Here is a 14439-nt window from a genome sequence, read left to right on the forward strand (position 1 = left end):
CCATGGAGATGTGTTTGGGTTTATTAGTATGTTGGCATTTATATAGCTTATATTGTCACTAATTAAGTACATGTGACTTATTCTTTTATTTACTTTCTTTTGTAGTTCAGCAAGGAAAAAGGAGACCGAGAGATTTTGGCACGATAGCACATCCGACTGGCTTGTACATATTTGTTTTGAACTAAAACTCTAGTGGCATATACTTAAACTTTTTGAAGGGGAAATCTTTTTGTTGTGTAGCGTAACAACACTAGTCATCGTGCGTGTATAGAGTTGTAGCTGGTGACTAACGTTGTTTCGTTAGAAAAAAAAAACATGATACTTTGTGATACTTTACTTTAGGAGGGAAAAGTTCGAGAGCTGTTGTAATTGTCGCTCCTAAGTATTTTTTTTTCTACAATTTTTCGTTTGTGTGTTTTAAATTCTAATAATTATGTTAAAGTAAGTTTTTTTTTTCTTTTGTGAAGTGTTTTAGTTAGGCGAATAAAAAAATTTAAAATACTAAGTGGAGGAATGACGATGGCCTTAACCGTATTTTTCTGAGTCAGGTTTGAGCGTTACAGGACGACTGTAGGATATTGATGTCGTTGCTCGAACCGGCTACTCCAAAGTATGCATGCCAAATCCACAGCCGGTGGTGTGCAGCGATGCAGTCCGGAGGTCTTTGAGTTCGATGATGGATGGGTCGAGGTACCGCCGACTTTCGCTGCTGCTGCATGGCCATTTGTAACGCCCGATTTATCTCCCTAGACGTAACGGCACGCAGCTCATCCCTAACGATCTGGCGCCAATCTGGAGCACCGCTACCACCCGCACCACTACCACTACCACTTGCCATTGTAAAGAAACGTAGAGAGAGAGACCTTGTTAACATAAGTGGTGCGAATGAAATGAAGTTTAACGAGCCGTATATATAGAGTTTGAAAAAAAAAAAAAATATATATATATATATATATATATATATATCGGACGTCCGCCGCCGACGTCCGTCCGCATGCCACAGCGACGGACATCCCGTAGCCTTCGCGACGGACGTCGCGCCAACGCAGCGGAACTCCCGTGTCCGCACGGGACGTCCGTCCGCCCGCCTTCCTCCCCCAATGGCGGACGTTGTGCACGCCGGTCCGACGCCCGACAGACGGCCGCCGCTAATGATGCTCTAAGCGCTAAATTATAGATATATATTCTTGGGCAAGACAATTTTATAATGGTGAATGGTTGAAGTATTATCTTATTCCAAATTAAGTACTTCAAAAATTCTTCTTTTTCCTTATATGGTACTCTCTCCGTCCCTAATAATTCATCACCATTTGACCCGACACGGTTTTTAAGAAATATAATAGAAAGTGAGTTGAAAAAGTTGGTGGCACGTGGATTCTACTTTTATATATTAGTTTTATAATAAAATGTGAGTGTAAAAGAGTTAGTGGAATGTAGGACCCACTACCAAAAATGGTAAAAGTGAAAGGTGACAAATTATTAGGGATGGACGAAAAAGGAAATAAGTGACAAATTTTGAGGGACGGGGGAGTATATTATAGTACTACTATAATTTGCACATAATTATTCATATATTTGAATTGAAATATAAACGCTTTAATAAAAGATGCAGTGGTATAGAATTGTCAAATGTGTCGTTATAGGATTAGTAATCTCCAGATATTTAAAGAAAACAATGAGTATTATTATTACAGCTAATTGGCCAATTAAGCAACTAAAGGGATGACGTTATGCATGCCGGCCCCCTCCACGTCAGCTGTATGAATGCAGCTCACAAGTCAAATGGAGGTGTAAACTAGTCAATGCAGACTGCGGAACTCTCACACACACACACGCATGGGTGTGTGTGTGTCTACGCATTATGACTCCTACTTGTATTTGTATTTGTATGTAACACACAAGTTGAAGAAGGGACCCAGACTCCCGAGGCCGCCATTAATATCCTTTCCCTCCCAACCTTCTCTCCCTCTCTTTAATGCTTCACTTCTCGCTTTAGTCAACTCTCCCCTCTTTCTCTCCCTCTCACGGAAATACAACCGATAAAGCTAACAACAGATAAACCCGCGCCTTCGACTTAATAAAGGTGCGCTGATTCTTCTCGATTTTATGGTGATGTTGATGGTGATGTATTGATTATTGCGTGATGGAGGAAGGAGTTGTTTAATTTGCTGAAAATGAGGCAATTGCATTTCATTGATTTCTCTCTGATGAAATTTTGAATAATTAAAAAATTAGTACTCCTATTACGTGTTTCTCGTGTGCTTGCGTTCACACCTTTAGTTGGAGATCTGATAATCAGTTGCTCATACTTTCCCTTTGTGATCTGCAGAATTTGTTGATATGGGGATTTGTTTGAGTGCTAGAGTCAAAGCTGAAAGCCCACCTCATCCCCGTAATTAATCACCGCCTCCTACTTTTTTATTTGCTGCATAATTCCTCCACAACTCACCTTTGTTTCTCTCACTCAGATATTTATACCATGAATTTTGTATCTTTTACAGTACCATTTTAGGATTATTATATGCTTCATTGCTGCTTTTGTGTTCTCTGCAAAATCATGGGATTTGGATTCCTGTTTCTTAATTATCTCTTTATCAATATTTGCCTTCATGAATTTAGTATGCAATCTAGCATTTCTTTTACCTTTAGAGAGGTAGAACCCTGAAACATAGTAGTAATATAATTCTTGGATTGATCAATCCAGGTCTAAACTCGCAATATGTTAGCTCAGGCTCGAATAATATGAGCACTGATTGCAGCAACAACTCGACAACTTCTGTTCCACCTACTCCTCGGACTGAGGGTGAGATTTTGCAGTCACCTAACCTCAAGAGCTTCAACTTTTCTGATCTCAAGGTGGCCACCCGAAACTTCCGCCCAGATAGTGTGCTTGGAGGAGGTGGATTTGGCTCCGTTTTCAAAGGTTGGATCGATGAGAACTCTTTCACTGCTACCAAGCCTGGGACGGGCATGGTCATCGCAGTCAAGAAGCTCCACCAGGAAAGTTTTCAAGGCCATAGGGAGTGGTTGGTGAGTTTTCAATCAATTTTCTTCTCCTTTTGATTTTGACACTATGTGTTGTTGATTGTGAAGTGATGTATTTGTGGTGAATGCAGGCAGAAGTGAACTATTTGGGGCAGTTTTCCCATCCCAATCTCGTGAAGCTTATTGGCTATTGCTTGGAGGATGATTATAGGCTTCTGGTTTATGAGTTCATGCCTCGTGGGAGCTTGGAGAATCATCTCTTTCGAAGTGAGTCAGTCTTACAATCTTGATCTGTTTTTATGAGGTATAGATTGGGAAATTCTAAAATGGTGTTGTTATGTTGTAGGGGGTTCGTACTTCCAACCTCTTTCTTGGAATCTTCGCCTTAAGGTGGCTCTTGGAGCTGCAAAGGGGGTTGCTTTTCTTCACAGCTCTGAAGCTAAAGTCATTTATAGAGACTTCAAAACTTCTAACATACTTCTCGACTCGGTAAACTACTCATCTTTCTCTAAAGCCTTGCCTTTAGCATTTGCAGAAATGGCTATAGTCCTTATGCAATCCTTGATGCATAGACTTCAAAAAAAGAATTTGGAGAAATGGCTATAGTCTCTGGAGAACAAATTCTAAAATTCATAAATTGTGATGTCTCAGAGCTACAATGCAAAACTTTCTGATTTTGGATTGGCCAAGGATGGGCCGACTGGCGATAAAAGCCATGTGTCCACGAGAGTCATGGGAACCTATGGCTATGCAGCCCCAGAATATCTTGCTACCGGTATGATTCTTGAATTGAGGCATTATCACTTATAGCTAGTTGTCTCCTGTTTTGGTGGCTCATTGGCTGATCTCACCATGTTGTGTGGAATTAGGTCATTTGACTACAAAGAGTGACGTTTACAGCTATGGAGTGGTGCTCCTTGAATTGTTATCGGGCAGGAGAGCCATCGATAAGAATAGGCCGTCTGGCGAGCACAAACTTGTAGAGTGGTGCAGACCCTTCCTAGCCAACAAGCGCAAGGTCTTCCGCATCATGGACAACCGCCTAGAAGGGCAGTACTCGATGGAAGTCGCTCAAAAAGTGGCGAACCTTGCTCTGCGATGTATATCCTTGGAGCCTAAGCTGAGGCCGAAAATGCAAGACGTAGTGAAAGAACTCGAGCAGATAAAAGACTCCACCAAGAGCACAGACAGCAATGCCAGCAAAAGCCGCGATGGATCTAGGCAGCGCAGACGAAGCGCAGGCGATGTTATTCCTAGCAGCAAAGTCGCACACACTGCTTATCCAAGGCCTTCGGCATCTCCACTTCACTCCAAATAGGGAAACCCCAGAACCCTTTTTAACTTTATTACAGGGAACAAAAGCTAATCAAGGAGTGTGTGTGTGTGTCTGTCTGTCTGTATAGTTGCTCTTTTGCAAATTTCTTGTGACATGTTTGGATGTTAACAATTTCTCACAAGATTTTTCTTGATGAGGTTACAAGTGGTTTATACTCCCTCCGTCCCATATTTTTATAAAAATATGTGCATTTTCCATTTTCGTCCGACCCGCAAAAAATATATATTCCATTTTTGGAAAGCTACATCAACTTAATAATATAGGTCTCACTATCCATCATTCTCCTTTTCTTTCTTACTTAACCAATTTTATCTTAATTCTCGTGTCATTCTCATTGTCTATATTTTTATTGGACGGAAGGAGTATGGTATTTTTGAACTTATTTTACCTTATCTTTTTAGAACTTTTTTGACATCCATGTTACTATATAACATTGTTAAGTTTTGGTCATCAATCCTTTTCCAAAGCAAAAGTGGAGCAATCCATAAAGAGGGGTGGGGAAAGTGGGAAGAAGATGCTGGAAAAAGTTAGAAAAATCTTCTAGAGTGAGAGACAGAGATAGAATGAGATTGATACATTACATTACAAATTTACAATACAATACATGGGATGGGATGGGATGGGCTGGTGGTGTGGGAGTCTTTGTTATTATCTGAATCTTTATAATAATAATAATAATAATGAAATTTGAATTGAAGCATGGTTCTAATGATAATATTGTGGGTTTAATAAATGTGGATATCAAATCATATCCCCTCTTGGCTTGTAGAGTCTATCTGTAATGGCCGGTCTTCCAAGCTTTTAAATTTTGACTTGCGATGACGTAAATCAATTTTTTATAATTGTAGAGGTGGTGAGTTTTATTGCTATTTAGTTATGAAATTTATGTCGCTGCAGCACCCTAATTTATTGCTACATGACACCGTCATGTGATAGGATTACAAAAGACAACAAATTTAGTAAAATAAGTAAATAAAAAAGGCCCGACTTAGGTATTGGTAAGAAATAAAATAAGTAAACAAATTTTCAGTAACAACGACAAGTGTAGTTTAATACGTACTAGTAGTAATTTTTTGTTAAAGTGTGAGAGATCATGATATGAAACTGAATCATTTTATGAATTTTGAGGAACATAAAAAACATAGAGCAGCGGCTGTTACACTAATTTAAGAATATAGCCATGTCTCAATAATTCGAGAACATAAAAAATACATGGAGCAGCGGCCAACTTGTTACTCTTATTTAAGAAGAGAGTCATGTCAATAATTCGAGATGGAAAATGAATGGAGGAATGTTTTTAATAAAATAGATTATATAGTTTATTATACTATTTCATTATTCGTATAGTCGGTATAGATATTTTTAATACTCGGTTTAGAATATCATTAATAGGTTAGCATGTATACAAAGCACCAACAGCTAAGCTAGAATCTCCAAACGAAGGTATCCAATTTATAATTATATCGGTGGCAAATCTTTGGTGTTGTGTTCTGACATGACATGCTGTACAAAATGGGCATAAGAATATTAATTTCAAACATCATATGTATATCAATGAAATCAAAACGTTTAGTAAAAAGGTGGTAATATAGTAAAATTAAAATTTTAAAAAAAAATACCACGTCAACGTTTTGAACCCAATAAAATGCAAATATTGATGTTATACTATAACATAAAGGAATTGTATACATGCGCAAAATAGTGAAAGTTATACATTTAGTTTTAAAGTTATATGGAAAAATATGCATGTTAAATTCTACTCCACTAAGTTTCTTACTATTGTATTGTGTTTGTCTTAAGTCATTAATAATAACAATAACAATAACAATAACGATAACGATAATTTGTTAACCGACTGTCAGACGCGAGATTCTTAAAAAAATACGACTACAAGTCCCAAAATCACTTATTTTTATAAATTACTATTTGGCTTCAATTATGGATTACTTATTTTAGCATAATTGACAGAGAGCGGTAGAAAATTTAATTATATAATTAATACGTACATACAATGAGATTGTTGGCATACATAAATGGCCAAATCGGTAAAGGGTTTTATTGAAAAATGAAGTTTTGTTCACGTGAAAATAGTTGTGGTCTTGGAAAGCAGCAATTTCGTGATACTGCAATAATTTTCTCTCTTATCTTTTTCAACATTGCTTTTTGTGGAATTTTATTACATTCACTCAAAGTCAGATTTAGAAATATGCAAATTGTATTAATCATCTTAAAAATTATTAATTTTAACCGTCTTAATTCTTATTGTTCCCTGTTGTATACTTTATCATATCAAAATAACCTTTCCTTTTTTGAATTTAATTTTTCAACCGTCTTAGTCTCTTAGAAATTATAAATCTCGCAAAACAACAAATAATGGTTCGACTGGTTTACTTTTTTTTAAATTATTTCTGACTTTAAATTAGATGGAACTGATATTAGTTAGCCCATATCCACCCAAGGCAACTAGGGCCTAAGTGGGCCAACCATTTCTGTCAATTTAATTTGGTACTCATGTTACAAAATGCTGTTAACATATTTTATATTAGCCTATCTACGCTTAAAACTGCATTTCGCATAGGAGAATAAGTAAGAACTGCATGCTATCTCAATTCTATTATTACTCCCTCTTCCGTCCCACTTTGGCCGTCCGGATTGATCATTTTTTAGTGTCACACTTGAGAATATTCCATAAATGGTAATAGGCCTCACGTTCCATTAACCTTTTCAATTTCCACTATCTTTTTTCAACTATCCTTTAAATTTTTTAAAACTCGTGCCGAACTCAAATGAGACTCAAGAGAGTATAAGTCTCCACGGAGTATCTCAAGAATAAAATCGCGAGAATTTTGTTCAAAGCATGCAATATCATGATAAATGTGAGTTTGGGTGTGCATCATCATCGACGAACGAGCTTGATTTTTTTGTTATTTGTATAATGATTTTAATATATATGAGTATCAAATTAAATGGAAAAACCAAAAAAAACTAATGTTCATGTGAACTAAGCGAGAACAATGCTTGTAGATGGTGCTCATCATATATATGTAGGTCTATGCAAACAAAGATCTATGTCCTGTGTCTAGCGGAGATATGTGAGCAGTGAGCTAAGCTAACACTAATGTTCATGTGAAATGTATGATATAAACTAACACTAATGTTATGTATGATATACTCCTATTATAATTAACCAGAAAACTACATATAGCTCTTATACTGATCAAATTTGTCTATTCATATCATCAATGCACAAACAAAACAATCCCAAGACTGATAGAATCAATATATGCAATTGAATTAAGCAGCATATTACATAAGAGAGCATCAATAGTGCATGCCAAAAATTTAGAACATAACTTTTTATAGTAGTATTAAAGAAAGGTACTTATGAATCATTTTTTGGCAAAGAGTCCCCCAAGGCCGCCAAACCCACCATCCTTCTTCTTGGCTGGTGGCACTACCACCGAGTTCTTCCGGTCTCCGTTGCCCGGGGACGTGGTGCCGCCGCTCTTCCCGTCCTCTACCTTCTTCAAGATTGGATCAGTTTCATAGAACTGATCTTGTTTGGTCAAGCTCCCGAGGATAAAGTCCAAAATGCCCTTCTCCTCGCTGCCTCCACCTGAGGATTTTGCTGCTGTGGCTGCACTTCTTACTCTCCTTTGAGGGGTAACTATGGGAGAAAAGAACATGTTCAAAGAAGACATTTTTCTTTCTATTGAGTTTTTCCTGTTTGAGAGAGAGAATGAATGGTGCAAGTGCAAAAATATTGTGTAGACAATTACTTGACTTGTTTCAAGCACAACCTCTCCACAAGTGTCTTATCCTCATTCAATCATTTTCTCTTTCTTCATTTTTCGTTTTTCTTTATTTATATAATTCTTAAGAAGAAAAGATCATGTACAGAAATGTAAGGCTACGGCGCATTACAATGTTTCATATTCGGTCCACATATTCATATAGGTAAATACTTACTTTCACAATCAAGAACTCTGTAATAGGAGTAGTGTAAAAACAACCAAAAAATGTGTCCATCAATTTTATTTTACATACACAAGAGTAAAGAGTAAGATGCATAGCACAGTTGCATCTTACTCACTCTTTGGCATCTCTGTTTTCAAGCAAAATAATAGTACTACTAATAATCTAATCTCTCTCTCCAATCTTTTCTTTCAAAAGCAGAGCTATACACTCTTAGCACACCTCAAAAACTGCAAACTACAATTTGGGTGGCCAAAAAAGATAGGATATAAACTCTTTGCTTGATGATGAACATCGAATTGCTCAATACTCATATTCACCAGTAAAAATGGTTCGACCCCATCATCACGTCCTTACCAGACTTGGGTCCAGTTTCTCCAATCCAACTTCCCGATTGATCTGTTCCTTGAGACTATTACTCTGAAGTCAAAACCCTTTCTACGGCTACTGCTGTTTGTCGTTTTGCCTCCTGATCCACTAGTTTCATTCTGATTGTCAGATTCAGGCACACATCCATCCAGAGGTGGCGGTGCTTCAGCAATGATGCTTCCAAGCATCTCAATCACCTCACTCATTTTTGGGCGCGACCTGGGATTCTTCATGAGGCATTTGTTGGCAAGAGATGCAAGTCTCTGGGCTGATTTCATGCAGTTCTGCCCCTCAAGTCTTTGGTCGAGGATCAAATGGAATTTTTTGGGATCAGACACGTAGGGTCTTACCCACTCCAAGAGCTTCTGCTCACCTCGTGGTAGATTTCTTTCCAGCACCCGTCTTCCTGTGATGAGCTCGTAGAGCACAACACCAAAGCTCCATACGTCACTCTTGGCAGTTAGCCTGCCTGTGTGCACATACTCTGGTGCTGCATAACCAACTGTGCCAACGACCTGCACAACATATTCAACCAGACAAACAATGTCAAAGAACTAAGAATCAGGATTGACAAAAGATGCTGAATCAAGAAATGGGACTCACTGATGTGGAAACATGACCTGATCCAGCAGCAGGACCCTGCCTCGCCAGTCCAAAGTCTGACAATTTCGCGTTGAAGTCTTCATCTAAGAGGATATTTGAACTCTTGAAGTCTCTAAATATTAACTGCATAAAATAAGAAGGCGGATCAAGAGAATCCCAAGTTAGAAATGTAACTTGAACACTGCAACACCCCTGCAACACCCCTTTATGTGACTCAGAATTTTTTTTGGAGTTAGTTTCAATTGCACCTGAAGACTATTTCATTATTTAATATGTCCCATGACATCATATACAAAGGAAGAAGAGAAGTCAGATGAAACATAATTTGATATTTTGAATTACAACAGAGTTTGAGTAACTCATGTTCTACTGAGAAGCATGTTGCCAACTCAAACCCATATACACTACAGAACCTCTCAACTGGTTCGGAGCAACTATGCTTCTTCATTTTCCTTCTAATTATTTTTCCAAAATGTTTTGAATTAATTTTCATTGCAAATTATTATGGTTCTGGAATGTGGATGTTCCAGCGAGTAAGGATATCCCATTCCTCCTTCACCCCGACTCTCTGGTCTTAAGCACGATTGGTTTACAAATGAGCAATGAATCATTTAATGCAGAAGGAAAGCCTCAGAACAAGGTCTTATTTATTATGTAGGAGTAATTAGCAATTTTGGTTGCTATAAACATCATATATACATACAACTCTTTAGTTGCATTGAGAAAAAGGTACCTGAAATTCCATTTCTTCATGAAGGTATGCCAAGCCACGGGCTGCATCTTGAGCAATCTTCAACCTCGTTATCCACGAGAGAGGAGACGCTAAGCGGTTCAAGAGATGGTCCTCCAAGCTTTTGTTACACATAAGTTGATAGACCAACAGCCTCTGAATCCCCCTTTCATCATCAGCAGCACAATATCCAACCAATTTTACAAGATTTGGGTGATTGACTACACCTAGAAAATTCACCTCATTTATCCATTCCTTGTGCCCCTGATAACTAGAATGCAAAAACAAAACCCCCAAACACCGTAAGCTAATACTTTAATTAACAGCAAAATCTACGTAAAAATCGTAGATATTATAGTAATACAACATTCAATGCCCCATAATGCAGCAAGGAAAGCTTGATCGTAATCAAAACCTTATAATTTATAAGTTGCTAATTTTGCCCCCTTTTTACAAAATTTGTTTATGCGAATTAAGCATAAAATGAATTCTTAAGCAGTGAAAAAGCGTGCCTGGAATCCATTGCGATTCAATTGCTTGATGGCAACATCCATCTCGGGGTCAGAATCGGCGACCCTGAGGCGGCCCCGGTAGACGCTGCCGAAGCCGCCCTCGCCGATGACGAGAGAGCGGCTGAAGCCGCGGGTAGCCGATTTGAGGTCGGCGAAGGAGAATACCCGCAGATGATTGGCGCGGCCCTGAGTTAAGAAATCCTGGAACAGGTCGGACGAGTCGGCCCAGTCGCGGCGCGACTCGGTGTCGAACTCGGAGCGCCTGGAGTCGAGGTTGGTGGACGCCACGCTGAGGGAGCGCGCCCACGAGACCTTGCGCGAGACCTGCTCGTCGTCGTCCCCTCCGCCGGTGGTGAAGTGGAAGCATTTCATTCTAGTTTAGTCGTCGTCGTCGTTGATTGTCTGATTAGGAAAAAAAGGGATGGAAATTGGAATATTGGAATATTGGAATATTGGAATGGTTGGGGGTTGTTTGCCGCTCTTGTTGAATTGAAGAGTCAAAATTCGATGGAGATTGCAGGATTTGACTGTTATGGATAGAGCATTTTTGAAGAAATTAGATGAGAAAAGGAAGTAGAGAAATTGCAGTTAAAAGTAGGAATCGACAGTCGTCACGAGAAGTGTGCTGCATTTGCATATCCTTTGAAACAGTCAGCGCGCCCTGCTTTTATTTGTCGTTTCATCTTTACTTTTTCAAATATAAAATCTTTTTTTTTCCAAGTTATTTAATTACAATTAGGACTGGATTTCATTGTTTCTATATAAATGAGTGCTACAAATTTTCTTTTAAAATTCTTCTACATAAAATAATTATTTTATGCTATGACAAATTTGTTTATGGTAAATTATGCTTAAATGAATATCTACTTAAATTGCAATTACAATCTTGCTTGCGTAGTTACGTTGTTAGATAGAGGTTTATATCTTCATTAAATTATAAGCCAAACTTATACGTGATTAATGAGGTTGGGTAATTATATTAAAAGCTTTGTCATGTTAATCGAATATCTACAACCATATAGTAATTTCTCACCAACTGCACCAACTCGAACCAATTGCAACAATAAAAATAGTAGTTATCTCCCATCCACCTTTCCATCCAAAATTTATCATTCAAAACAACTTATAAATCTAAACAACAAAAAAATTAATAAAATCAAGGTATCGGCTTACTATCTTACTTAGCCACTACGTTTGGCTGCAGCTTCACGAGAAAGCTATATAAGACAACAATTATTTACCATAGATGATGGTGAAAATAATTAGTGTGATTTTCAAAGTGTGCAATTCACTCTTGGTAATAGTATTTGATATTATCGCGGCCTCAATCAAACTTTTTTGTTCCTTTATTGTTTTGTCTTCAAACACTATTAACTTTTATAAGATTGAGTGGTACTTTTGCACCGAAAACAATGTCAATATGATTTATGTTAGATAGCTTGTCATTTAATTTACGCAATTATGTGGTTGGAAAAGAGAGATAGATGCGCTTAGTCACGTTCCATATTGATTATAGTCTCACCCCTCAAGTCACGTAGTTACATCACTTTATGTGTAATAGACTTACCAAAGTTTTATTATAATAACGTGCGGTTGTTGTAACATATAGTACATGTAATAGTAGTACTATTGAGTGATAAGATAATTACTAAGTACCTTGAAATGATACCATTACTAAGTGTCGTTTGGTAGCTATATCATGTTTCGACTAGATATGATATCATTATGATAGTAATCATAGTTTCGATTAGTTATTTTACATATATTGGGTGTTTGGTTAAGATAATTGTGAGTTATCTTATTGTAGTGTTTGGTACAATAAGTCACAAACAAGGATTAAAATTATGATTGCCAAAATTATCCTCATTAATTTAAGTTAATTACTAAATTATTCTCATTTTGCCCTAATAATTCCTATAAAACCTATATTTTTGTTTAAAAATTAGCATCTTTTCAAGCCAAACTCCTTACGAAAATTAGCATATTTTCAAGCTAAACTCCTTATCAAAAAAACGTATATTTATTTTGGTATTCTATTTTTTTGAGCATTGATAATTTTGGACAAATTTTATGAATAATCAATTGCCTTCAAGTATTACATAATATAATGTAAATAAAGTGAGAACAATAAATTGACATCAACAAAAATCATGACATGATTTAATAAGAAAATGACGTCTTTCAGTACAACAACAAAGTAAAATTGATGGGTTAGAAATTTTGATGGGTAAAATTGTATTTTGCTAAAGGCTTCCATGATAACTAACATAGTATTTTGGGTAGTTACAAATATGATTAAAACATAAGATTTTCAATGGACTTTGTGCGGGCCGAATACAAAACACGGGCTACTATGTTTGGTAACATGATTACCAAACACACAAGTAAACCCATATTAATCTCATATTAATCTCTTATCTAGGCGAAACATAGCTATCAAACACACATGATTACCAAACACACAAGTAAACCCATATTAATCTCATATCTAGGCTAAACATAGCTATCAACGGTTTAGTAGTGTGTTTTGAGAATTTTTTCAAAACAAAAATAAGTGTGTATTTCAAATATTAAGAAAACTTTAATTCAAATCAATTAGTACTCCAATCAAAATGATACTGTGGGTGATATAAGTTATGCGTTTTATGAACAAAATTTTAATAAAACTATTTGGGTGTACATGTTAAATTTAGACTATATTAATTCTTAGGTTTATTTTATTAATTTATTTCATTTCATTTTTGAGAAAAGAATGTGTTATTTCATTTCTTAGGTTTATTTAAAGAGTAATGGTCAATTTTGGTCATAGACATATGGTCGAAATATCAATTTGGTCTAAAACATTTACTTTTTGAAAATTAAGTCCTAAACAAATGAAATCGTCGTCGTAGTGGTCCTTTTTTGACGGTGATGTCAAAAAGTTAACGGTTAAAAGTGAAAGCCAATTAACAAAATTTTGACCATTAAAATATTAATATATAGTTAAATAATATAAAAATAAAAATTTAAAAAGAAGAGTTTTGTTCATTGTGTTTTCCTTCCGTTGAACTCCTCCACAACCATGAACGGCAGCGGCGGCTTGCCACCCCCAACTTCCGTAACCTGCTACTCCAATCCTGCGCCACCCTCGAAGAACTCATCTTCTCCGATTTGCTCCTCAATCTCTCCGAGTCCAAATCTGACGAGGTAGAGCCCGATGACGGGGTATAATTTGGGGCGGCGCGACGCTGAAGCTTCTTGCGTTGGTCGCAAATTGTGATTTTAGGATCTTAAATGAAGGTTGAGCTGGAATTGGGGAATTTCGGGAGGCGGCATCGCTCTCATTAAATCTCACCTCTCTGCCATCAACAATTATCCAATTGTCAAACCTGATGAGGGAGATCAAGGTGCGCAGATGGAGAAGTGGTTGGGGGGAGGACGTCCAGGGTGTGGGGGTGGTGACAAAGCGGGACTGCAGAAGGTGGGTGGATGAACCATTTTTTGATATTCCAGAAATTTTTACAAATTTTGAAAAAATAGCTACAATAATTAAAATTGCTTAATCAGCTCAAAATTGCACTAATCTACGTTTGACCATTAATTTTTTACAGTTCCGTTAAAAAAGGACCGTATCGACAACAATTTTATTTGTTTAGGACCTAATTTTAAAAAAGTGAATATTTTGAATCAAATTGGTATTTCGACCATATTACTCTTATTTAAATTGTCAAATGTAAGCAGCCTGTAGCCTCAATGGGCCACAAAGATTAAGGCGAGGCCCAATTTAGGGCATATGGCCGAGTCCTAATTACTAATGGTGAATGATCACAAACAATAGTTAGACTGTTAGAGGAATCTATAGTCATCCGGAACGTGACATTTGATAAAAAACGTCTCTAACAAGACGAGCATTGTATTGCAGTTCAATTGCATTCATTTCTTTTATAAGA

At 37.0% G+C, this 14439-nt stretch overlaps 3 protein-coding genes across 5 annotated transcripts; 1 reads left to right on the forward strand and 2 right to left on the reverse strand.

Annotated features, from left to right (window-relative positions):
• Positions 1-1902: 1902 nt before the first annotated feature.
• Positions 1903-4518, forward strand: LOC125189164 (probable serine/threonine-protein kinase PBL10). 3 transcript variants are annotated; one of them, XM_048086411.1, is made up of 7 exons: positions 1903-2083; positions 2330-2392; positions 2705-3030; positions 3117-3252; positions 3332-3474; positions 3637-3760; positions 3855-4518. In XM_048086411.1, exons 2-7 carry the CDS (start codon positions 2341-2343, stop codon positions 4301-4303), a joined length of 1230 nt encoding a protein of 409 aa, XP_047942368.1. In that variant the 5' UTR covers positions 1903-2083; positions 2330-2340; the 3' UTR covers positions 4304-4518. The 3 variants fall into 3 exon arrangements, with proteins under 3 accessions (XP_047942368.1, XP_047942370.1, XP_047942369.1); XM_048086412.1 differs by lacking the exon at positions 1903-2083 and adding an exon at positions 2161-2179; XM_048086413.1 differs by lacking the exon at positions 2330-2392.
• A 3071-nt stretch (positions 4519-7589) lies between these two features.
• LOC125189163 (serine/threonine-protein kinase PCRK1) lies at positions 7590-11131 on the reverse strand. The gene is made up of 4 exons (XM_048086410.1): positions 10511-11131; positions 10002-10262; positions 9269-9391; positions 7590-9180 (listed from the first exon to the last, which is right to left on the reverse strand). Exons 1-4 carry the CDS (start codon positions 10880-10882, stop codon positions 8650-8652), a joined length of 1287 nt encoding a protein of 428 aa, XP_047942367.1. The 5' UTR covers positions 10883-11131; the 3' UTR covers positions 7590-8649.
• LOC125189696 lies at positions 7711-8022 on the reverse strand. Its single transcript, XM_048086947.1, has one exon. It carries the CDS (start codon positions 8020-8022, stop codon positions 7711-7713), a length of 312 nt encoding a protein of 103 aa, XP_047942904.1.
• Positions 11132-14439: the final 3308 nt, after the last annotated feature.

This window comes from Salvia hispanica, chromosome 5, assembly GCF_023119035.1.
Source record: "Salvia hispanica cultivar TCC Black 2014 chromosome 5, UniMelb_Shisp_WGS_1.0, whole genome shotgun sequence".
Lineage (NCBI taxonomy): Eukaryota > Viridiplantae > Streptophyta > Magnoliopsida > Lamiales > Lamiaceae > Salvia > Salvia hispanica.

What these genes read in the sequence shown, in the direction of transcription:
- LOC125189163 (XM_048086410.1), bottom strand. Translation starts at nt 10,882, where the DNA reads ATGAAATGCTTCCACTTCACCACCGGCGGAGGGGACGACGACGAGCAG. An exon ending in TGAATCGCAATGGATTCCAG is followed by an intron (nt 10,263 to 10,510) that starts GCACGCTTTTTC and finishes TCTAGTTATCAG; the next exon opens with GGGCACAAGGAATGGATAAA. An exon ending in ATGAAGAAATGGAATTTCAG is followed by an intron (nt 9,392 to 10,001) that starts GTACCTTTTTCT and finishes TATTTTATGCAG; the next exon opens with TTAATATTTAGAGACTTCAA.
- LOC125189164 (XM_048086411.1), top strand. Translation starts at nt 2,341, where the DNA reads ATGGGGATTTGTTTGAGTGCTAGAGTCAAAGCTGAAAGCCCACCTCAT. An exon ending in TGAAAGCCCACCTCATCCCC is followed by an intron (nt 2,393 to 2,704) that starts GTAATTAATCAC and finishes TGATCAATCCAG; the next exon opens with GTCTAAACTCGCAATATGTT. An exon ending in CCCAGAATATCTTGCTACCG is followed by an intron (nt 3,761 to 3,854) that starts GTATGATTCTTG and finishes GTGTGGAATTAG; the next exon opens with GTCATTTGACTACAAAGAGT.
- LOC125189696 (XM_048086947.1), bottom strand. Translation starts at nt 8,022, where the DNA reads ATGTCTTCTTTGAACATGTTCTTTTCTCCCATAGTTACCCCTCAAAGG.